Source organism: Lepidochelys kempii, chromosome 8 (genome assembly GCF_965140285.1).
Source record: "Lepidochelys kempii isolate rLepKem1 chromosome 8, rLepKem1.hap1, whole genome shotgun sequence".
Lineage (NCBI taxonomy): Eukaryota > Metazoa > Chordata > Testudines > Cheloniidae > Lepidochelys > Lepidochelys kempii.
The window spans coordinates 5,254,828-5,279,165 of NC_136387.1; the positions used below are offsets into that span (position 1 = coordinate 5,254,828).

The 24,338-nt window shown below is 43.0% G+C and overlaps 1 protein-coding gene across 7 annotated transcripts in view; it reads right to left on the reverse strand.

Annotated features, from left to right (window-relative positions):
• Positions 1–24,338, reverse strand: part of GRIA1 (glutamate ionotropic receptor AMPA type subunit 1) — a 163,208-nt gene that overhangs the window by 46,524 nt on the left and 92,346 nt on the right. For all 7 annotated transcript variants that reach the window (XM_073355277.2, XM_073355278.2, XM_073355280.1 and 4 more), the window contains exons 6-11: positions 17,724–17,885; positions 16,215–16,382; positions 12,747–12,851; positions 10,081–10,191; positions 9,011–9,217; positions 6,830–7,200 (exon numbers count right to left, since the gene is read on the reverse strand). In XM_073355277.2, the coding sequence (XP_073211378.1) occupies positions 6,830–7,200; positions 9,011–9,217; positions 10,081–10,191; positions 12,747–12,851; positions 16,215–16,382; positions 17,724–17,885 (1,124 nt within the window). The remainder of the gene's footprint in view (positions 1–6,829; positions 7,201–9,010; positions 9,218–10,080; positions 10,192–12,746; positions 12,852–16,214; positions 16,383–17,723; positions 17,886–24,338) is intronic.

Sequence of the window (24,338 nt, forward strand, 5' to 3'; positions counted from 1 at the left end):
TTCCCTACACAGTGACCTTCTGGGTCAGTGTACAGTGCAGCTGGGAGATGTGATTCCCGGTGCGTGCACACAGACCTGCGCTAACTCAGCTCCGGCTAGCATGCTAAAAATAGCAGCATGGACTTTGCAGCACAGGTGGCTGGTCAGGCCAGCTGCCCAAGCTCGGACCCTGGGAGTCGGGTGGGCTTGGACAATTAGCTGGAGCCACTGCCCCTGCAGTAATATCCACACGAGCTCGAGCAGACGTAGCCCGAGTCTGTCTACCTGCACTTGGAATGATACCTCCCAGCTGCAGTGTGGGCATACCCTTTAAAATCACTTTGTCCCTGCACGGTTATACATCACAGACACTATTCCCGTTCACACATACACAATGACAATCCAGAAATCCCCCATTTACGATAGAACCTCCCCACCTCGGATAAGAGCTTGACACACAGGATTGGTTCTTTTACATTCTGTTCCTTGAATTCAGTGCAGATTTCATACGCACGCTATATCTGCAGGGGCAGCCTTCATGACCACCAGACCAGGACATCTCCGGTGCTGTTCTCAGATTTCTCAGTGCTGCAGATTATGTTTAGCAAGCTTATGTTGTGTTTGTACAATGACGCGCCATCCCATTAATAGTATATTTTGATCTGTATCTAAAATATGATTTCTGCACTCGACTTCTAAGATTGTATGGCACAGGAGGGGTTCAGAAGAACCCTATCTCCCAGACAGTTTCAACCCTCCTCCACAGAGATATGGTAATCAGGGCAGTGATTACAATCCAAGAGGGTTTAGTGAGTCTAACCACCCTAACAACAGAGCTGCCATTCGTGTAGTCTGCCCAGCTAGAAGTCCTGGCTGTCAGGAAAAACCAGTGTGAGACAAAAGAATACGCATGAAGGGCTCACACCCCATGTGGCCTGAGAGGAAGGGGAAGGCAGAGACCCGCTGAATATGGTAATGGATCCTGAAATCAAGGAGGAGGAGGACACTAAAGACAGACAGGCAGGTACAGTGAGCCCTGCATGACAAACTTAGGCCACCAAAAGGTGGGTTTTCTATAGTGAGATCACAGGCATTAGTTATCTTGCTAGAAATGCACATCTCTTTTAGCAGTGAGGATGTAGCCCAAGAGATGACAAAGAGAGAAACATGCTCTCTCTGAGGTAACAGAAGATAGGTGGACTGGCCGATAGGCGTATAGCAAATGCTTGATCCTAGCCATAAGACATGTATGTTTAAATTTGTTTTGCTTGTAAATAATCTGTTAACTCTACGCTTTTACTCTTTTTCACTTCTAAGAAAGCTGTGAGGTGTCTCAGAAATTCCGGCTGGTCATCCATGGATGAAGAGCAAGTCAATGAGGCTCCCGACCCACAGGGGCCTAGTTAGGTACCAGGGTCTGTGTTTCCCACCCCAAGGAAGGGAGAACTTGCAATAGGCAATGAGGGCAACTGAGGGACCAAAGCAAAACATAAGCCTGAATCCTTTCCCATCCCTCACATGCAGCAACTTCACCTCTGTTGTCACAATATGTTCTTATGCTTGAAGGTACCTGGGCTTTTCGTTTGTCTATCCCTCTCGAATCAGGCCTGCTGTACACAATCTTTGTACCAGTGTAACTATGTCGCTCAGGAGGTGATTTTCTACCAAAATAGTTAAGTGAATACCATCTATAGCATGGACACAGTCATAACAGTCCTTCAGATGCTAGGAGTAAACCGTGCTGATATAATGCATTTTTATACGGATACAGCTATGCTCACACAAGAGGGGATTGTACCATTTTAACTGTACTGGTATTGTGAGAGCAGCACAATTTTCATGAGTAGACCAGGCCTAGCTCTCCAACTGTTGTAAGTTTCAGCGATTCTGAGTGTCTAGTCTGTGTGCGTCAAATTGCGTTTTGGAAATAAGTAGTACTTGAGTCATATTTACTTCACACTCCTCATCCTGCAAATCCTTGCGGAATATTTAGTAGCTCTCTTGAAAGGATGTCTGCAACAAGGTGCTCTTTACGGGCCTGTATTTCACATTTTAACGAGTACTTTTGCAATTTCATGATCACTTTCTGAAGTCTAGGCAGTACTATGAACAGACCAATGGTTTAATGGTCTGTTTCAGCCTTGAGTGATTTCGGCCCATAAGTGTATTCATGAAACCACTCACTACCTAACCCAATTTCTTTTTCGTTTTCAATCTGAGCATAGTTCTGGTGTGTTTCAATCAGTACTTTGGAAGCATAGATTCTAAGGGCAGCTAGGACAAATATGATCATCTACTTTTTCCTCCTGCTTAACCCAGAGCATATAATTTCATTCAGTAATTCCTGCAATAAGACCACCGGGCAATCATCTTGCAGAGAGACAACCACCAAACTATATAGGTAGGCATCCACTGAGCGTTTAGGCTCTGCACTGCTAACATCAAAATATTGCAGCATCTATGCTCTTTTTAATTCCCAAAAAGCTTTCTTCTTGCCAGTGACACAACTTCTTTAGCAGCAATGGTGTGGACTTGTTAGAGGTGCATCGGTTTAATATGTTAACATGCCCCTGAATCTCTGTAACTTCTCCTTATTCTGGGGTATTTCTATAAAGACAGTTGCCTTCATTTATCGACTTTCTTGCAAATATTTGGTTTTCCTCTGATCTCATACAGTAAGCATACAAGGCCCAGGACTGCTGCTATGCGAGTGCTTGCTATTTCCAGACCCCAGTCACCTACTGTCTGTCAGGATTACAGAAGGTAAATATCCCTGTCACGTGGCAGGGTCTGATATCCAGCCAGTCCAGGGGCTGCTGGTGCCCCTCTACCGCATCCCACACACTAACCTTTCACAACCCCCCTGCATCTGCACAGGGGCACTCCACACAAAGTCCCCCCACCCCAAACTCCAGGATTACCCCATTCTCAGTGACACGCCATAGGATCCCCTCCCCATGCACACAGACCCAATGATGCTTTACAGAGTGCCCATTTCGGGGTGATACGCTACAGCAAACCAACCCTCCATCATGACAGAGACGTGTCTCCCTCCATATGTAGCGATGCAGCCCAAGAGCCCATGTCCCCACAGTGAGAAATACAGAGGAACCATTGTTCTGCTGTCCGACATCTCGCAGAAATTTCTCCTCCCCTTCTCTCCACTCAAGCCATACCCCACAGAAACCTCCCCCTTCCTTCGCCCACAACCACTCCCCACAGAACCCTCCCCAGGGATGCATACCCCAGAATATCTGCCCACCCAGAAGAAAGTATTTTCAGGCCTCTGAACAGTTATACTGCCGATCAGCATTCCAGAGCACTTCTCCCATCTCGACAGGACCTCAGCCCCATCCCCACCACACACAGGGACACTCCACAGAATCATCAATAGAATGACATCCCTGCACCACCAGACTGTCTAACCCTGATCCTAGTTCCCCTGCCTAACCTCAGCAGCAGGCATCCTCTGACAAATGGAAACCCCCGTTCAGGTAGCTTGTTGACACCAAGATGTGAACAGGATGCTTGGGTTCACAGATGATTCGGGGATGCTCATTTATTTTGGTTGTTGGACGCCAAACACGACACGGCCCCTTAAAATAGTGGGATATGGCTGCACTGCTTATGTAGCTTGTCCTGCCACATGACAGCATGGGTATACACAGAGTTATGCCTGTGATGGTCTCTATTGAAGGACAAGCTAGTGTTATTAGGCCAACAAAGATGTGAAAGATAAAAATACCCCACAAGCAACTGGACACAGATCCAAGCAACCACATTTTATAATAATAAAAATAACTGGTCACCATTTTTTGTGTTAAAATATTCCTGTCAGAAAACGCAGTTGTCTTAAAATCAAAATGTTCTGTGGGAAAATGTCAATTTCAATGATTTTTTTCAATTTCTCTATCAGGAGAATTGAAACAGAAACATTCATTTAGAGTCAACATTGAAAAATTGAAACAACATTTTACACTTTGAAATGGCCGTTCAAAACAGAAAATGCCATTTGAAAATGTTGAGTCATTGTAATTCGCTCCAAAATGTTGATATTTTTCATTTTGGCATTTTTTAATCAGACAAGTTTCTGAATTTTTCACTCTGCAAACAATTTTCAATATTTCAACTTGCTGTTTCAATTCTGAATGGGAACTAATTGCAAAATTACAGGTTTCAGAGTAACAGCCATGTTAGTCTGTATTCGCAAAAAGAAAAGGAGTACTTGTGGCACCTTAGAGACTAACCAATTTATTTGAGCATAAGCTTTCGTGAGCTACAGCTCACTTCATCGGATGCATACTGTGGAAAGTTTAGAAGATCTTATTATAAACACACAAAGCATGAAAAAATACCTCCTCCCACCCCACTCTCCTGCTGGTAATAGCTTATCTAAAGTGACCACTCTCCTTACAATGTGTATGATAATCAAGGTGGGCCATTTCCAACACAAATCCAGGTTTTCTCACACACCCCCCACCACACAAACTAACTTCTGGAGGGACAAAAATTCCTGACCAGTAATAACAATAACAGCAACCACAGCAATAATTATCTGATCCTAATAGATGCAGCCAAGTTAAGAGATGTGTTAAAGGTTAAACTCCTCTCCGCTGGTGTTCACAGGGAAAAACTTTCTGAACACTTCGGATAATGATCAGTGATGACCTTTAAAACATATTAATACTATAAATGTCACATCTACCACAGTGCCTTTGGAAGCTTTTTTCCTCTGCTATCAGGCATTTCATTAATATTTTGCCAAACAGGCAACAAACAGTCAAGAACCCAGACATACAGGCACTTTAATTTTCATCATACAAGAGCTTTTGCTGTTGTTTAGTGTTATTGCTATTTGCTGATGGAGTCATTTCTTGTTTTATCCCCCAGACTCTCACTGTCCGCTCAGCATGTGTAAAATTAACTTCCATTTACAGCACTGTAAGCCGACAATACCCCACACAGAGTTAATGTTAACTGAGGGTTCAAATAAAAGAAAAACAAGACAGGGGAAAAAAAAAAAGATGGAAAAAGTCTTGCCTTGATTTGTTACTAGAGTAGACTTGATCTTGAAGTCACTGGGGAAAATAAACAGACAAAGCGAAGAAGCCAGTCTATAGAATAATTTTTCTGCAACTCTACTTTAAGAGCCAATATTAGGCTTGGGAAGCATCTTATTCTATGGTTTGTTTCTATCTCTATAACAGCCATGCCAACCCCATAGCTTTAAAGCACTGCTCCCTGCCCACCCAACCCTGACACTGAATCTATCCAAATCCAGATCTAAGCTCATGCCTTTGATTCATCTCCAGCAGAACTGGGCAGGAAATAGTTTCCCAAATAGATCCCTGCCATGAATAAAAAAAGATTTCCAAAATTTTTCCCATTCCCAATCGGGACAAAAAGTCGAAATCACCAACGTTTTCACAAGCTGACTAATTTAAAAAATTGTAGTTTGAGTCAGTTGAAACAAAAACATTCTGATCATTTAAAAACATTTAGTTTTCATTATGTCTCTTTCAATTTTTTTTCAACATTTTTGGGTTTTTGCCTTGACTGGGATTTTGACAATTTCAGAATTTTAGTTTCAACATTTTGTTGAGTAGGGAAATTCATCAAAAATCAACCCTTTCCTGTGAAGTTTCAGTTTTATGAATCAGCATTTTTCAGCCACCCTCCCCCCCAAAACCTTTGTTAAAAAATATCTGACCAACTCTAATCTCCAGTTTTCTCTTCATTGTGTGAGGAGTGTACACGTACCAATGGATCAAAGACTCCTCACTAGAGAAACATTTACTTGATGTACAATTTTTGTAAGCAAAGAATACTTGTTAGACCCAAGTGAAAAGTATTTTTTGCATGAAATGCCAGACTGGAGAGAGTTTGTATTATTAATCCTATTGGTAGAAAGGAAAAATAAATAAATACCAAAAATCACTGGTCACCAATGCAATTGCAGGCATGTTACTTCCATAAAAGGCTTTTTGGCTGGTCAGAGGAAACTTACTTACAAAAAATAAATGCAAAATTTGCAAAGATGATGACTGAATCTCCCAATTTTGTGACTACTTTGCACAACATCTTTTTTGTATCATGAAAGCTTTTGCTACATGGTTTCCCCATGTCACAATTTTTTTCTGGTATTTTTCCCAGCTTTTTAGCCAACTTGTCATATCACACCAGCCTTTTATTTAGATGCAATGCTTTTAATTTATGCAGAGACAAATTGGCTTCCACAGAAGCCACTTAAGGAAGCAGTTAGCCCTTTGGTGCTTTGCAACTCCTCATTTCCGTACATACACTTGAACCATTGACTATAAAATGGGAGCATGTAGTGAAAACGCAGTAACTCTCCAAGGGCCCAGCGACATCTACTGCAATTCAATGTATTTTACAGTCTTTGGCAAGATGTGCATAAGCATTCATTGGGAACATCAAATCATCAATAAATAAAACATTCTTCCATTGTTTTACTGGGTTTTCAAAGCTTCCCTGCAAAGCCCGGAGGACGCTTTTGTTCAAAGAGAAATGACACTGAGATAAGCAAAACTGTCTAGGTGGGGCAGGTGGCTTTGCAGAACCTTGTTGTTGGGAATTTTGTTTTTCAAAGCCAAACCTAAAACTAGGGTGGCACGTCTTAAAAGCAGCATTTTATCTACGCTCTAGTGTTTATAATGTTGGGTAAATGATGCCTATTTTGGCCCATTTCTAAATATATGTGTAGTTCAGAAATTAAACTGAATGAGAAAAACCAGAAAGAGGGTTGAAAAGGGATATATGGCTCCATGGCATCCAAAAGGACTAAAAATGCATGAATTAGAAGAGTATTTGTGTGTGAAAGGTAACCAACCTTGGTGAAATATCGCATCCTTGCTGCATAAAGGCTCCCAGGGAGAACCAAAGACTGTTAAATATCCCAAATTCATTAGTCTGGTCACTGGGCGGCTGGTCGCGCCCTTCCTCGAACTCTTCAGTATGCCATTCATAAGGGCTGAAGCGGCTGACCAGGAAGAGGACAACGCTTACTCCAATGTAGGCAAAAACAATGCACATCCAAATCTCATAAGCCAAGGGATCCAGAAAGGAAAAGACCCCTGGCTTGGATTTTTGAGGTTTTTTTATCATGATGGATATGCCCAGGCTCATAAATGGCTTGGAAAAGTCTATGACTTCTTCTCGGACGAGGGTGATGGTTAATGGTGCAACAGCCACATCAGCTCTCTGAAAGGAGAGAGAGACACCAGATACACAGATTGTAGATTACATGCACCAACACACTCCATCACCAGCCTTCTCTTTCGTCTTCCTTCTACTGGACACTCCCAATCCACTCTCTGATTTCATAGGAAGATTTAATCAGGAGAAACCAACTACTAGAGAAAAGCTAAACAAAAACCCCATTACACCAGCATGTTATTTCCTTTCCTATTATTACTGATTGCAAGTAGGTTTAAAAATCAGACATCTTTCCTTTCCGAGCCAGTCAGGTCCTCTTGTCTGATTCATCCATTGATGTCACAATCCAAGGTTAGTGACATCTCATTTCAATATCATGTTGCCCAACTAAGAAATGACAAAGTAACAGAGTCTTATCATACACACAGCAGAAGAGATAGGAAGAAAGTGTACTGAGGGGGTGATGCCAGGATGTTTATTTTCAGCAGGAGATGCTTTTCTATTGCATGACTCATAGATGAAGGGAAATATTTTCAAAAAAGCCAAAGCCACTTTTGAAAATGGGATGAAGGCTCCTAATTCACATAGGGCCAGAGTTAGAAAGGAATTTAGGTGCCTACAGATGCACCTGGTGAGATGCACAAAAGTGCCTAACTTCTATTGACTTTCATTTCGATTTTCCCAAAGGTGAAATTGAGACTGTCCCATGGAGAATGTTGCTTTTGCAGAAACTGCATTTTCCATGGCAGAAAATAATTCCAATGGAAAATTCCCAACCAGCTGTAGTGAATAGTGATCAAGCCATCCAGCAACCAGATATAAATATAAGTGACACGATGCACGATAAGGATAGAAATACTAATAGCAAGAAGGAGATTCTAAGAGAGAGCCCATTTTGGTGTTAAGAGTCTGACTAGTCAGAAGGCTGAGATTTCAAACCCAACCATTTCTAGGTGCTACTCCTTCACAGCTCTGTCAGAGAAAAGTTGACAAAATGGGTGTGCTCTGGGTGTTGGTTTTGGGGTAGGATGGCTGGGTTATTTACCTCAGAGGACTACTTTAAATTGCTACTCTGCAGTGTGAGTAACTCTCTGCATAATTGTATGCTTACCTCCTGGAAAAAGGTTGATTATATTATGCTTTCAGATGCTAGTTCATTAAAATGTATCTTGTAGGATGAGAAAGGTCACACTGGTTGCTGTGGGCTAGACCTTAAGAATGATACTCTAACTGATTGCACTAACAGACATCTAACAGCAACAAGGCCATGGTGACATGATGAAAGGTCCTATTGTTCAATCAAAATGAACATGAAATAATAGAGATGTAGCTGGGGTAGCATTAAAAATCCAAGCAACACAAAGTGATGGAAACATTCAAAACATGAAAAGGAACTCAATAAATAGAGATAGACAGACAGACAGAAAGGGTACCATTGGTACTTTAATAGGACCACCATCTCCTGCATTTGGGTACACAATTCAGTGCTTAAGTGCACTAGGGGGGTACAAAGGTGCTGATGCACAAATTCAAAATTTGGATGTCTTATTAAGGTGCTGTATTAAGGCCCATTATCTATCTAGTTCTTGAAAGGACTTTGGCTGCTGAAGGCAGGAGATACCTGAGATGATTGAGGCTCAAACCTCCTCCCTCTTCTGTTTTTGTCCTAAGTGAAGCTGTTCTCAGCTCACCTGGAAGCTGGGAGTATCAGAAATCTTTCCCAACCAAATCTTGCAGAATTTGACAGTTTGCCTAATCAATCAGTTTGCCTTCGGGCCTGGTAGCTACACTTTTTGAGGTCCACTCATAATTAATTCCTGTAATTATGAATCAATGGACAAGGTTGGAAACTTACTCCATAGACCAGCTCTCCCACCATGCCATTCCATGCTTTATTGTCAGGGTCCCGGGCTCCATACTTCCCATCGCTCACTATCTCCAACCTGTATTGGTAGCCAACATGCTTAGCAATCTCAGCAGCAAGCTCCACGCAGTAGCCTTCATACCTCTCGTTGCCTTCAAACTGGTTGGCATTCTTCTTGAGCATCACATATGGATCTTCCTGGCAGAGAGAGGACAAGTTAGTGAGTCATGCTTCCCTTTTTGCCCCCAGAGATGTTCAACTTGTGTCATGCTCTCAGACAGGGATGCTAGATACGATTCTCAATGCACTTTCCAATTGCTAGTGCTGGAATCATTTACAAAGTGGTTCAGCACAGCCTGTTCAAGAAAAGTTTGGGCTGGTAAGTTGCCTGTTTGAGATTTCTATTGTGAAGAATTTGGTAGCAACCCTAGCTGAGGTGGACCTAACCAACAAGGAAAACGGATAGGAATTCTTCAATAATCTCTGGTAGAGATTCCAAAAGGTAAATAATGCCTTCTACCTGAGGATCCCTTAGCATTTCACAAACAACTGAGTAAGCCGTCATCAGTCAATCTCTGTGAGATAGGCATGCACAGTGGTGCATTATGTCAAATGTTATGGAGGTGCCTATTGCTGCTCTATAATAATGGCTGAGTTGACTTTTCCTCTTAAAGCAGGGATTCGACCTCTGTTATGTATGAGGAATACAGCGTCTCCTTCCTCAAATTACAGCACCTGCTCTGTGGGTGCACAATATAAAACATTGCTACAATGTACCTACTTTCCCTATGTTGATGTCCCTGCTCACTGCCTGCCATACTTCCTTGTCCTTCTTCTCTGTGTTAAGAGGGGAGACATCTTAAGTATTTATTTAATTATAGGGCAACGGCAAGTTTTTATGGGCCACCACTGGAAGCATTAAGTGCTGCTGTGATTATATGCAACATGTATTACAGGGAAAGGCAACCTGAAAGGAAAGGGGTACACAGCACAACAGGGAGCATGAGTGGAAGAGAAAGGAGTGAGGGAGACCTGTGGATTAGACATGCAAGAGAACTTACTAGAATAGTTGTAACTATGTAAGTCCGATTCTGTAGAGTCACGGATTCATTGTCACCTTGGGAATCTGTGGCTGTGGGAACAAACTTATCATCTTCGTTCCAGTAACCAATCTGTTAATGACAGAAAGACCATGAAACCCTGCTGTCCTCCGAGCCTGTTCCTAGGACAAGCCAAGAGGAGAATAATATACCAATAGGATTGCCATGCCAGCTTTAGCTGTCTCAGGGTGTTCATCACCAACCAGACCTCTACTGCTCACACTGTCCTGACCTTTCCCCCCAACCTGGCCCTGGAAACCCCAGAAAAATAATGACACGTACTGTGCATAATGTACAGGGGTAACCATGTATATGTAAATATGACAGCAATAATCACACAATAATAATGGAAGTACCACAATTTCCTCCAATACTTAGGGGAATCAATAACAAAAGAATCTCACAACACTGTATGCGGACTGCTGGTAAATAAGTTTTTAATGACAGGTTTCAGAGTAGCAGCTGTGTTAGTCTGTATCCGCAAAAAGAAAAGGAGGACTTGTGGCACCTTAGAGACTAACCAATTTATTTGTGCATAAGCTTTCATGAGCTACAGCATCCGATGAAGTGAGCTGTAGCTCACGAAAGCTTATGCTCAAATAAATTTGCTAGTCTCTAAGGTGCCACAAGTCCTCCTTTAAGTTTTTAATGGTGACCACTGTTAATGTATGATGGCCTCTCGAGGCTGATACAGGTCTTGTGTCACACCTCACACTTGCACAAGTGTAAAATTAAATTCTAGGATACCTTGCAGAACCAGGACAAGATGGGGGGAAAAAGCAGGAGACTTGTTAGAAAGAGACAAAAGGAGCTGCCCCACTGCAAAAAGTTTGGAGTTGCACATGCAACTAAGAAGCTGTAAGGGGCAGAATTCTTGGTGTTACTCTGTGTTTATTAATAATCAGGGATACAGTCCATGCTATCACTGCTCACTGGCAAAGCAGAGAGCTGGAGAGTATCAATAGGAAGATCATTCTTGAGGTGGCCTTATTTGAAGGCTTGATTTTTTTAAGAGGTTTTCCATCATATCATGTTCGGATGAAGTTGCATAAGCTCTGCTGATGTGAAAGGGATTTCTTACCACATGATATGGGAAAGAGTATTAATTCAAGGCAAGACCAAAAACCTGTGGAGGGAAGATTAGAGATCCCGGCAATGCAAGACATACAACCCAGAGAGGCTTCTCCTCTCTTTACTGCAGAGAAAAATGAAAAGTGTGTGAGGAAAAAGCTTCCACACGCTGCTCTAGGGCAGCACAAGTGGAGAAAACACATATTTGCTTGGCATTTCTCACCTGATTGATCCCACTTACAGCACATGTGTTGGAAGTAAAGGTTGGGGGAGTTGCAAGGGAGGATTTGATTGTTTGCAGTAAACATACAGTATAAAACCGTATTTGGACTTCTCTGGGCCCTATCTTGACCTCACATTGAAGGTAACAGCAAAACTCTCAGTGACTTATATGGGGCAGGATCAAGTCCTCTGTATCTTATACTCATATGCTGGTTATTTATTTATTTGTATTGTGGTTGCGCCTAGGAGTCCCAACCATGGCTCAGGACCCCACTGTACAGACACAAAATTCATATCTAATAATTAAATTCATATGGCCACAGTGAAGGAAAAAAATCTCTTTGACTAGTAAAGAGGGTTTTCCCCATGCAGGCCTCCAGGGGTTCAGAGTGAACCAGTTGTTACCAGAATACAAAAACAGTAGGAAATACTTCCCAAAAGGAATAAAACAGGTCAGAAAGTGAAGTTCTACTGCCCTTTTTTGATGGGCTCCAACTTCACATCTGAAACCAGCAGGGTCAATACGATATCGTACGATATTGCTTCTGTAGAAATGCAATGTATGTGCAGCTGTCAGATCTAGATGATGAGGTCAAATTTGATGATCATAGTTGTCCCTTCTGGCTTGGGAATCTATGAACCGCATGCTATTTTCCTCCTAATTAAACATACATGTATTGTTTTTCAGTTGCTGACATAAATCCCACATTATTTAAGGTTTAATAGAATTGATTCTGTTCCCTGAATAGTTCCAGCATTCTTCATTTTCCAAACCTGTCATCTCAAGCAGGTTAAATTCCAAAGGACAGAAGGGAAAAAATTCTCTCTCTGTTTGAAAGTTTTCTGTATGGAAGTGGGAGATAAACCACATACAGCCTGAGTGAACACACGACATGCTGAGCTCTTTTGAAAATATGGCTACTTATTTTGGTGCTTAACTGGAAGCTGAGCCCCTCTGAAAATCTGGCCCTGATGGTGAACCCTACTGAAAATTCTGGTGACTGTGTGGGATTTCCAAAATCACTCCACACTGCCCTCCCAAAGACGTTAGTGGTATAAAACTCTCACTGACTTCAATGGGAGTGGTGTTAGACGAACGCTGTGCATTGTTAAAAACCTCCTCCATATTTTGTATGTAAGTAATACAACATGGTTTCTCATGTTTTTTTTTCACTCACATTGAGCGATGGAGTTACCAGGCATAGCTACTCTACTCATGAATTCTCCCTCTTAAGACTCATGAGGAGAAATGGCCTCCAAGAGACAAGCCCATCCTGCGCCCGACACCTTGCCCATAACTGTTAAACAGGAACAGAACTGATCCTTTGCTTTACCTTCCTGATCCCATCGTGTTTCACTTCAATCACATGGAGGGTGTAGTTGGTCCGACGTCCTTTCTCGTTAAACTGAACATTGCCGGTTAATCCTTCAAAGCGCACCTTAAAAGAATAAATATCAATGAGGAGAGCAACTTGATCATTCTGTGGTTGACGACCAGCAGTCACAGCAGATGGGAATCAGCAGAGAAGGGAACACAGAACAACAGGCCACTGGATTGCGGGTCAGAAGCATTTGGGCAAGTCACTTTGCCCCTCTGTGCCTCAGTGTTCCCGTCTGTAAAATGGTGATAGCGCTTACCACCTTTATAATGGTGCTTTGAGATCCTCAGAGAAGATGCACAAAAAAGCAGTAAATATTGTAATTGTGAAGGAAACAACCTGCTCCTGTGCTGTGCCTGTTTTCTAGCTACTGAAATGGGACTCTGGCACAAACATCCACCAATATTTTCTACAACTTTTTCAGAGGAAGAGATGTGCCCAGCGGTATTTGGAGAAACAAAGGTTTTTTTCTTTCCACAAGGCACAACATATTTATCTCTTGTGGGGAGGGGAGGGAGATTGAAGTAGCTTAAAAGAGGTTTCAGAGTAGCAGCCGTGTTAGTCTGTATTCGCAAAAAGAACAGGAGGACTTGTGGCACCTTAGAGACTAACCAATTTATTTGAGCATAAGCTTTCATGAGCTACAGCTGCAGCCAATGAAGTGAGCTGTAGCTCACGAAAGCTCATGCTCAAATAAATTGGTTAGTCTCTAAGGTGCCACAAGTCCTCCTTTTCTTTTAGCTTAAAAGACAGCAGCATTAGAAATTCAGAGTAGCATTCCCCCCCCCGCCCCCCCTTGCATTCTCTGGGCCTGACCTGTGGATGACCTCTTTTGATATTTATTCTCTCTGGGACATTTTGAAATAGGACCTCGATGACTTCAGAATGCAGGCTAAATGATCCAATCATACTTTTCATTTTTCCATGCTGTGAAGTCATCTAGACTACACCAATTCCTTTTATGTTTATAAATGAAATGGTAATGCTCCCATTTCCCCATGTGATGGGGTGGGAAGAGTGGTCTTTGTCATCTTGGTTGGAGCCCTTAGAATACCCTCTGGCTTTTCAATCAAAGCCCACTCCCATATTTCCTTTCAGATCCAAATTCCCTTTAAAACACAAACATTCTGTTCTTTAATTAGTTAGAAGGGGTCTCTGCAAAGAGACTCCAGACATTTTTTGGAGTCCCTTCGCAGAGACCCCTAGCGGTGAGAGCATCCAAGCCTCAGGAAACATTAAAATAGACTCTAGAGTCCTGATCTCTAGAAGTGCCAAGTACCCACATGTCTAACTGAAGCCAGCTGGAAGGTTTAAGTGCCCAGACCCTCTGAAAATGAGACATTAGGATCCAAGCCCTCACTGGCTCAGAGACTGAAAAATGAGGACTCGACTCTAGCTCTTGGTTCGCAGCCAAATGTCCAGATACGTAGTAACTAAAGCTGGTCAAAATAATACCAGTTATTTTTGAGGGATTTAGTTTTAATATTTTTTTTTTTAGTTTCCTGGAAGAATTTTCAGTTTTTCCTTTAACCTCCCCCCCCCCCCAAAAAAAAACAACAAAAAACAAACAAACCCCAAATGGAAAACCAGAAATGTTGCTTTTCAGGCCATTTTTGAAAAGAAAAACCCATGAAAGCTACCCCCCCCCTTTTTTTTACACCAAAAGCCAACCAAAATCCCATTATTTTCCCTGAAAACCATTAATTTTATCAAACCATTTTTGGTTTCCTCTTCTCTGCTGAAAAGCTGGAAAAAACCATCGTTTTGGTCGAAAAAGCCACCTTTGACTGAAAAAAAAACACCCACCAACCATCTTTAAGGCCAATTCTTTTGCTTTAGGAGATTTAGATCTTGGTATGAATGCGGCGGCATAGACAGTAATGTTTCATCCTTGCTGTTGCCGTCAGTGAGACGTTCCCTACCCTAAACAGTAGCAGAGCTTGCTCAGGGACTTACTCCTGTTGAAGTGTCTTGAAGAAGGAAAGAAACAATTAAACAAATCCCCATCTGACCTGTTGCGCCTTAGGGGCTGTCCATAAATTATGTAACACAGTTTTTGGTGATTTTCAACCCCCCCCCCCCCCCGTCCCTTGTAACACTTTGTTACACTGAAACAAACATGCAAAATGACCCCAAATGTATTATGTAATTTATGGACATTGACTTAGAGCAGGGGTGGGCAAACATTTTGGCCCAAGGGCCACATTGGGGTTGCAAAACTGTATGGAGGGCCGAGTAGGGAAGGCTGTGCCTCCCCAAACAGCCTGGCCACCGGCCCCTATCTGCCCCCTCCCACTTCCCGCCCTGACTGCGCCCCCTCCCATCCAACCCCGCCGCTCCTTGTCCCCTGACCGCCCCCTCCTGGGACCCCCGTCCCTAACTGCCCCCCCGGGACCCCACCCCCTATCCAACCCCCCCTGCTGTCTGTCTCCTGACTCCCCTGACCCCTATCCACACCCCCGCCCCTGACAGGCCCCCCGGGACCCCTGACCCATCCATCCCTCTCACTCCTTGCCCCCTGACCGCCCCATCCCGGGACCCCACCCCCTATCCAACCCCCAAACCCTATCCACAGCCCCACCCACTGACAGGCCTCCTGGGACTCCCATGCCTATCTAGCCACCCCCTGCTCCCTGTCCTCTGACTGCTCCCCAGAACCCCCCCACTCCCTGCCCCCTTACCATGCCGGAGGCAACCATGCCGCCACCCTGCCTAGCAAGAGCGGTGGGCCAGAGCGCTGCCAGCACGGCAAGGCTGCGGGGGAGAGGGAACAGCAGGGGAAGAGCCGGGAGCTAGCCTCCCCGGCCAGGAGCTATGGGGCCGGGCAGGGGGGCCAGGCAGGACAGTCCCACAGGCCATAGTTTGCCCACCCTCTACCTTAGAGTACGCAGGGGTAAATACAGAATACAGCGTAATCTTCTAAGAACCAGTGTCATTCTGCTGAGAACCTAACTCTTAATAAAAAGGATAAAGCAAACTCAAAGCTTCCATCCCAAACCACAGGTCAAATAGTGACATCTGTCTATCTTTGGCCTTGTTTTTATAAAATGCCTATTGCCATAGTGTGAAACCATGTGAAATTTATGTGTTTCATATGGTTTTTTTTTCAGCAAAAAGAGGCAACATTTTGATTGTTTTGATCAAATTTTGCTACAAGGATTCTGGTTGTTCAAGCCCAAAACACAATATTAAATTCAAAGAAGTAACTGAACCAGAAACATGGTTTGCCAAAAGCCATTGCATATCTAACAGCTCTGCTTGCATGCTGCAATGAGCAGCATATCCACACTTGGCGGTTGTAGCATTTCCCTTGGTACACATTGAGTCCCTCAGAACTGTTCTCCATAGATTCTCGCTCAAGGAGCTACTGAAAAGCAAAGCATTGCTTCTTTTTGCAAAGAGCTGCCCAGATTGGTGTCTAACCTGTTGCAGAGCTCTCTGAATGTCAATCCCTTGGCCCCAAGGAACAGCTGGGTTTGCAAGGCAGTCCCCAGCATTGCCACGACGGGAGATGTCAATCCGCTGCCTTCGCAGGCTCTGGAAAGCCTCCGCCATCACCCGAACTCCATCGTAAGTAAGAGCAGATGTGTACTAGAAAAGGAATATGGAGAGGTGTGTTGTCTGTTAGGGTGAGTTGATCTTACAGATATCTGTCTGTTCTTCTCTCAAAAATCAAATAGAGTTACCAGAAGTTCCCATCTAAAGCCTTGCATTATTGTTTCAAGACAATTTATTCTGTTTTCATCCTTCCATGTAATAATTTTCCATACAAGAGCATCTGGCTTCCTGTACTCTCCAATGTCTTGTTGACCCCTGGAAATTGGTACCTTGCTTCCCAGAAGACTCTAGACAAGAACATAATTTCCTGCTGCAGAGCTAAAATGGACTTGCTGTCTTAGCCTCCTGTTCTCCTACCTGAATTGCCTTTGAATGACTCTCTCTCTCCTTTCCAGAGAAAAGTACCTTAGTCATAATGCCTGAAGAGTGCTTAGTCTTAACAGACCCATTACCCGAGTCTTTCCACTTAGGTCAAACTGGCCCTCAAATAAATTGTAAAGGGCTACTTTGTGTAATGCATGAAATTTCAGGGGCACAAAAATAAGTTAGCAAAAACCACTCATGGTAGTCATATATGGATAGCAATCCCTCCTCCCCCCGGCTTTTTAAAAAATAATAATTTGATTAAAACAGAAACTATGGGGGCCAGGAAAAAACCCTAAGCTAGTCTGTGACTATTAAGAATTAAGGCTGGAGTTCATTTTCCCATAATAACCTACTTCTCCAGTTGTTTGTAACTTTCTCAGAGAAATTCCTTTAGGGTTGAAATGCCCCTTGCTGGGTTTTTGCCCCAAAGAGTCAAAGTGTGTGTGTGTGTGTGTAAAGGTTAGAAAAATTGTTCAGTCACTTCAGAGTTCTGTTTGTGTTAGAAATAAAATATTTATGTCCTTTACTGTATATATTGATTTGAAATGTTCTGCATGCGTGACAACATCTGAATGGATTTTGTTTACACGTGAGATATAATAAACAAGCCAAGGTTTAAGGAACTTAGCCAGACTTTCTTTTTATAAAAGTGCCAAGGGATCCTTAACTTCCACCTTTAACTGGCAGAAGAATTGGGCAAATGAGACCTCAGCTGGACACATCTCACCAAAGAGAACATTTCTAAGAGCATAGCTGCTACTTCCTCGTATCACAGTGACAGATCTGGGTAGGAGATTGAGATGCTGGAAAATAGGTTGTGTTCTCAAACATGTTAGCTAGCACGTTTGAATTTACATGTTTTTAAATGCGACCTTTTTCCCAAGTCTACGCAAAGCCAAAGTTCTGGACTGAGAACTAAATACTTGAGCTTCCAATTCAGAGGTGAGAATGCTAGCAGCTAAGTTCCACGGACGCTACCTAAAACAAATAGCTTTCAATACCACTTGCCTTTGGCTTTTTCCAGTCAACTCGAGGATGTTCTCTGGCATCACTGTTCTTCCACTGTTGCATGATCCTTGCTGGAACGGTGTCTGTGTAATTCACCAGCTGGAAGCCAGTCACATTTGCTCCACTCTCCTTGAATTTTACCAGGTCAATGTCCATGAATCCCTAATGGAGGAGAGAAGCAAAAGGAGAGGGTCACTGGAAAGGACACAGGCCTAGAGAAAATGGTTTATTTATAAATAATGGGATATCCTGTCTCTGGGTGGATAGTTCTTGGATTTCAGGAAACTTCTGTATCCGTTAATGTGGCAACAATGTAGCCATCCTTCCATCTCTCCAAAATCCTGATTTCAAACCAAAGTTTCTCCTTGAGTTAAACTGAATGAATTTCCATTTCTGCACAGCCAACAGAGGATGCCTGAGTTGGCTGATGACATGCATTTCAATGCAGCAACATGAACAGGCATAGTAACAAGAGCATATTTTCATTAGAGAAGGTTGAATAATGGAAAAAATTATTCCCAAATAATGATTCAATGATTGTGCCAAAATTTGCAGCGAGTATTGGTTGCAACAAATTATTCAGCCAGCTCTAACTTTTATGCACTCAATCAAACATCAATGGGTGGATAATTCACTTTCAAATTATGGTCTTTAAAAGAAGGAGACCAGATGGAACAATAATCTTTCAGTCGAGCAAGAGGTAAATATTCATATTTACCCTGTCACAGGAACAGATCTGTTAAAAAGACACTGTCAGGTTATAATATTTTTTGTAATTTTTATTAAAAAAAAAACCCAGTTACCTACATTTTTTTTTACTCTCTGAAAGATTTTAACTGAACCCTATTTCTTTATTGGGTTCCCCCCCCACACACACATCCCTCACACAAGTATATGTGTGTGTGCCCATATAAATACACACACAGTTGTGGTAGAAAGAAAAGGAGGACTTGTGGCACTTTAGAGACTAACCAATTTATTTGAGCATAAGCTTCTGCTCAAATAAATTGGTTAGTCTCCAAGGTGCCACAAGTACTCCTTTTCTTTTTGCGAATACAGCCTAACATGGCTGCTACTCTGAAAGTTGCAGTAGAGTTGCTCACAAGGGCTGCACTGCCAACGTTGCTTTGCTTTGATTTTTTTAAAGAAAACCATTGAATCATTCTCTATAAAATAAAAGCAAATAAAGAACCATATGGATTTTGCGGGCAATATAAAGGAAGGGGGAAATAGGTCAAATCTGGGGCCCTCTAACTATTTGACACAGATGATGGACCAGATTTTGGCTCCCCAGTGCTCTCTGGTGCTAACATGGAGCCGACGGGCAGAACTGCCGTGCTTGTGTTTCCCGGGTGCACACGACTCAAAGCACCGCCCACCCCCCAAGCCATTCTGCAAGGAGCATGGCTGGGTAGGGTGGGGCGGGGCTAGTGACCGAACTTGCTGCACTCCCAAAATGGAGGAGTAGGGGCTGCTGTTCAGCACATTCCCCAATATTCCCCTCCCCTCCAGACTGTGCCAGTCTGCTTGCCTGTATTCTCCGCAGGCACTTCAGCATCTGGGATTCTCCTCCCCGATCTCTCAAAGGTTCTCATGCTGCTGTGACATACAAAGCCAAAATAGAGCCCCCCCCCCCCCCTCTGCTCACCAAAACCTGGAACATATGCGATGAAAAATGGTGCTTTCACAGTCTGATACAAAGCCAATGTAAAGATTCTCTTCAGCTTCAATGGGCTTTGGATCGGGCCCTTAAATGGAAACAATTAAAGGAACAGACTCCAAGAGCAAGAGATGAGAGGCTATGTCTGACAAAGGAGAATCGTGAATGGTTTAACAGGAGCTTTAAAAACTCCTTCTCTTCCAGCTTTGTGTCAAGAAATTTAGTATCCATCTGCTGCCTCGTTTGGATTTAGAGGTACACATTCTGTACAGATGCTTTAAAAATGTCGTTTTATATTGCTCCTAAGTGCAGTGGTCTAGGTAAAAAAAGTTATTTTTTGAGACACAAATTCCTCAGAATGGTAGGTGAGTACATTTCAATCCCCTTTGTCATCCGCAACACAGGGGTTTCAGAAACTCAGGGCTGTGACAAATGAACAGGGAATGCAGCGGAATACTGTCTGACATCTTAATGCATGTCAGACCAAGTGGTTTGTGACACACAGAGCTCCCAGAGTTCAGAAAGAGTGTCTTAGTAGATCACCAGCTGGCTATCCATGGCTGTAGCCAAATTATACTGTCATTTGGCTTCTGGGATGTGCTCAGGGGAAAAAAAATCCATCAAAGGAAACCCTTGACTGAAAGCTGCTCATAGCTGGGTATCACCAGCATCTCTTCAGGAACACCATAAAAGCACGAAGAAAAGTCCAAGGTTGGAGCAAGGCACCAACAGGAAGACACTACTGGTATCTGATAAGCGTCTCCAAAAACAGGCAAAAAGTGGGCAGGGCATGAAATGGCTTTGCAAACTGGCTAGATGGTGGTGGCTGAGAATACTGTCCTGTCCCCTTTACATTTCCTCCTCTTCTGCCTAAAGGGAGTATTGTTTATATATTATATATAAAAATAAAAAAGCAATGCAAAACCAAAACAGAAACTAAATGTGAGTTAATGGAATTCGCCCTGCAGAACAAGAATCCTCTGCAGAATCAGAGGTAAGATTGAAAGCTTGGGAAAAGAAAAGAAAAAAGAAAAAAGAAAAGAAAAGAATGTAAGGCCCGAAGGGACCATTAGATCATCTATTCTGACCTCCTGGAAAGCACGGGCCATTTAATTTCACCCTGTTATCCCTGTATTCTGGACTTGGAGTTTCCATACCTGTGCTTGAGTGTCCACACTGCCTTGTACACCTGGGTTGACCCTTGCTAGACCTGGGTTTCAGACCCATGCTAATGTGTCCATGCTGCACTATGCGGAATTTCTGACTTGGGTCTGATGTTTGACCTTCATTCACACTGCCAAATGACAGGATTGGATCTGAGTCACAGCAAGACTTAGGCTCTGACCCACCCTCCATAGCAGGAGCCTATGACACGCATCCTGAGAGCTTGCTGACCCAAGTAGACTGAATTGTGGGGGGAAGGAAGGGGACTCAGGCTCAAACCTAAGTCAACACTCGGGCTTTGCGTGTGGTGTAGACATACCTAAGTGACTTTCCCAAGGCCCTACAGAGCCAGAGGCTGAACCCAGATCTCCTGAGATGCAGTTGAGTGCTTTAGCCACAAGACCTTCTTTCCTCTCAGTAGCATACTTTTTGCTTAAGTGAAACTTTACAAAGCAAAACAACTGTTTCCAAATTATGGTAGATCAGACAGATCCAGCTGAATTTAAAGTAGCACCTGTCATCACAAGGTGCTGGGGATTCACTCTGAAGGGAACAAGATGCAGGGTGTTTCAAAACAAGATATGTCTGGTGTCTTCTATTATCTTTGGGCTTGACTTCTTGGGAAAAGCATCTCTCCCCATTCTGGTCACTGTGTATTAATGAAGGGGCTATTTCTAAAGGAGGCCATCTGCACAAGTCCCTTTCCAAGATGTCTTCCAACAGAAGCTACCTTCTTCTCTTCCACACAATCGTTAATGTGTCAGCTCTGATTACGATAGCAAAATATACCTGTCCTCACTGTAACATAAAGAAGAGACAGAGGGAGAAAGAGATGGACTGAAAGAAAGTGAGAGAAAGAGGGAGAGGCACCATCACATGGAAACCCTGATATTCCAGTGTTCTCAATCTGTTTTGTCTTGGTCCTCTGCTGCAAAGCAGGCTTGAACGTGGTTGGGATCCATCCCCCTGAGGATTGCTTCAAAAAGGGAATCTTTAAGCAGTATGCAGGAACTGTAGTGGTTCCTATGCCACCTCCCTGCCAGCTTTCTGCACTGAAGAGAGATGGGGGCATGGCTGGGAAGTTCCTACACTTCAGTGATCCCTGAATGGTGGAATGGTGGCATAATGCAGAGCAACCTTTAGGGGGCTCTACATTGTAGAAGCAGACTAGCCTGCCACACACATTTGCACTATTCCCATCCTGAGCTGTGCTGGCTTCAAGAAGGCCAGGGTCTAGCAACAGAGGAAGAGGAGCATTTTGTTTCTGGAAGAAACCGGAGTCTGAGTGCAAAAGAAAATTGCTGACCAGAGACGTCAAATGAATCATTTACTCTTCTCACTGCAAAGAATGTAGATTTTGTTACAGTCCTGACCAGACTAATCCATAATCTCTGCATCTATTCCACCCTCAAAGCACTGCAAATTTGAGGGGAACCACGCTGCAAAAACTAACACATTAGAAACAATTAATTTATGCAGCCATATTAACGACAATTTGAATCACACATGATGGTGAGCTTTTATTGGCTCCTGTTTCTCCCGGTAGGCCGTGGTAAGATTGCTCCTCATGAGGGAACTATGCAGAGATTCTTAAATGAACATGGATAAAATCTCCATAGTATACCCCAGCAGCATGTATGAGTTGGTATATATCCAATAACATAAAAGCTATCTTAGAATGTACGAGTCTTTAGACACCTCATTGATAAATATATTGTCTCTTTCTTCTGTAAAGCAAAGCTGCCTCATAAATTCAGCTGTGCAGACCTCTCGGGGAGAGGAAACATCTAACTGACAAGAAAGCTCACGCTCAAATAAATTGGTTAGTCTCTAAGGTGCCACAAGTCCTCCTGTTCTTTTTGCGAATACAGACTAACACGGCTGCTACTCTGAAACCTGACAATTTTAGAAACTTAAAGATAGCCCCAAATACCTCTCTCCAACATAATAACATAGTGTTCACAAGGCATGTAGTCTTGGAAACTTTATCAGGACCAGAAGCCAGTGCTGTAAATACCCCACTGGAAATCTGCCAAGACATTAGACTTTAAACCTGTTACTGGTGTGGTCTGAATAGAGAGGATCCTGCATCTCCGACCAGTAACAATTTGGGGAGAAGGAAGGGTTAAATTAAAAAGGAATCTTGCTGAAGCTGCTCAGAGGTTTAGAATGTTAGAATTTTAGATCCATGTGAGATGAATCAGTGGGGCAGCCAAAGGTGTATGATAAACGCAGCTTAGCGTATTCTCTATATGTTCTTATACCACACTTATCACCATAGGGACTGAGCCCTGAACCTTATAACATGGACATCATCACACTACCACAGCCACATATATAGCCATTTTGCATATCATGCAGCCTTCTGGAGAGCAGATCTCAGCCTGTATCTTGAAATCTGTGTTCTCTAGTGCCACACCGATATACGCTGATGCAACAACGTGGGAAAAATTCTTACCTTTGCTAAGCTAGAGAAACTGACTTGTTTTTCGCCTTCACTGCCACCTTGGGATACTCTGTCCCACACACACTCACCCAACCATTTCCAAGCCAGGGCATTTTCTAACGAAAGAATCTGGGCTGATGCTCACAAAAGAAAGAACACTTTAGGTGGCAGCAAGCCTTAATGTTTTACCTTTGAGATAGGTCACATGAGTGTCACTTATTTTTAGACAAAGGTTCTCCTCTGCCTGACAGAGACCTGATGTTCTGCCACTACCGACAGTGGCCAAGTTAAATCCCTTGGATAAGACATGGAGAAACATGAATCCAAGGTTACACAAAATGTTAGCAATGTCAAAAGAAATGAATCCCAGGGGTTTCTAAGCTTACTTCTCTGATACTATTGGCTGTGCTCCTCTCTCTGACTTGATAGGCTGATGCTTTTAAAGACAAAGACCAGAACATAACAAATAAGGCCCACAAAAACAAACAGTCCGTCTACTTGCCAAGCCTTCCTGATCTCTAAAAAGAAGATGTCATAAATATAAAGGGAAGGGTAATCACCTTTAAAATCCCTCCTGGCCAGAGGAAAAATCCTTTCACCTGTAAAAGGTTAAAAAGCTAAAGGTAACCTCGCTGGCACCTGACCAAAATGACCAATGAGGAGACCAGATACTTTCAAAAGCTGGGAGGAGGGAGAAAAACAAAGGGTCTGGGTCTGTCTGTGTGATGCTTTTGCTGGGGACAGAACAGGAATGGAGTCTTAGAACTTAGTAAGTAATCTAGCTAGGTATGTGTTAGATTATGATTTGTTTAAATGGCTGAGAAAATAGCTGTGCTGAATAGAATGAATATTTCTGTCTGTGTGTCTTTTTTGTAACTTAAGGTTTTGCCTAGAGGGATTCTCTATGTTTTGAATCTAATTACTCTGTAAGGTATTTACCATCCTAATTTTACAGAGGTGATTCTTTTTACTGTTTCTTCTATTAAAATGTTTCTTTTCAAGAACTGAATGCTTTTTCATTGTTCTATGATCCCAGGGTTTGGGTCTGTGGTCACCTATGCAAATTGGTGAGGATTTTTACCAAACCTTCCCCAGGAAGTGGGGTGCAAGGGTTGTGAGGATTTTGGGGGGAAAGACATTTCCAAACTACGCTTTCCTAATAAAAATAAACCCAGATAAATGTTTGGTGGTGGCAGTGGAAGTCCAAGGGCAAAGGGTAAAATAGTTTGTACCTTGGGGAAGTTTTAACCTGAGCTGGTAAAAGTAAGCTTAGGAGGTTTTCATGCAGGTCCCCACATCTGTACCCTAGAGTGCAGAGTGGGGAAGGAACCTTGACAGAAGAAAA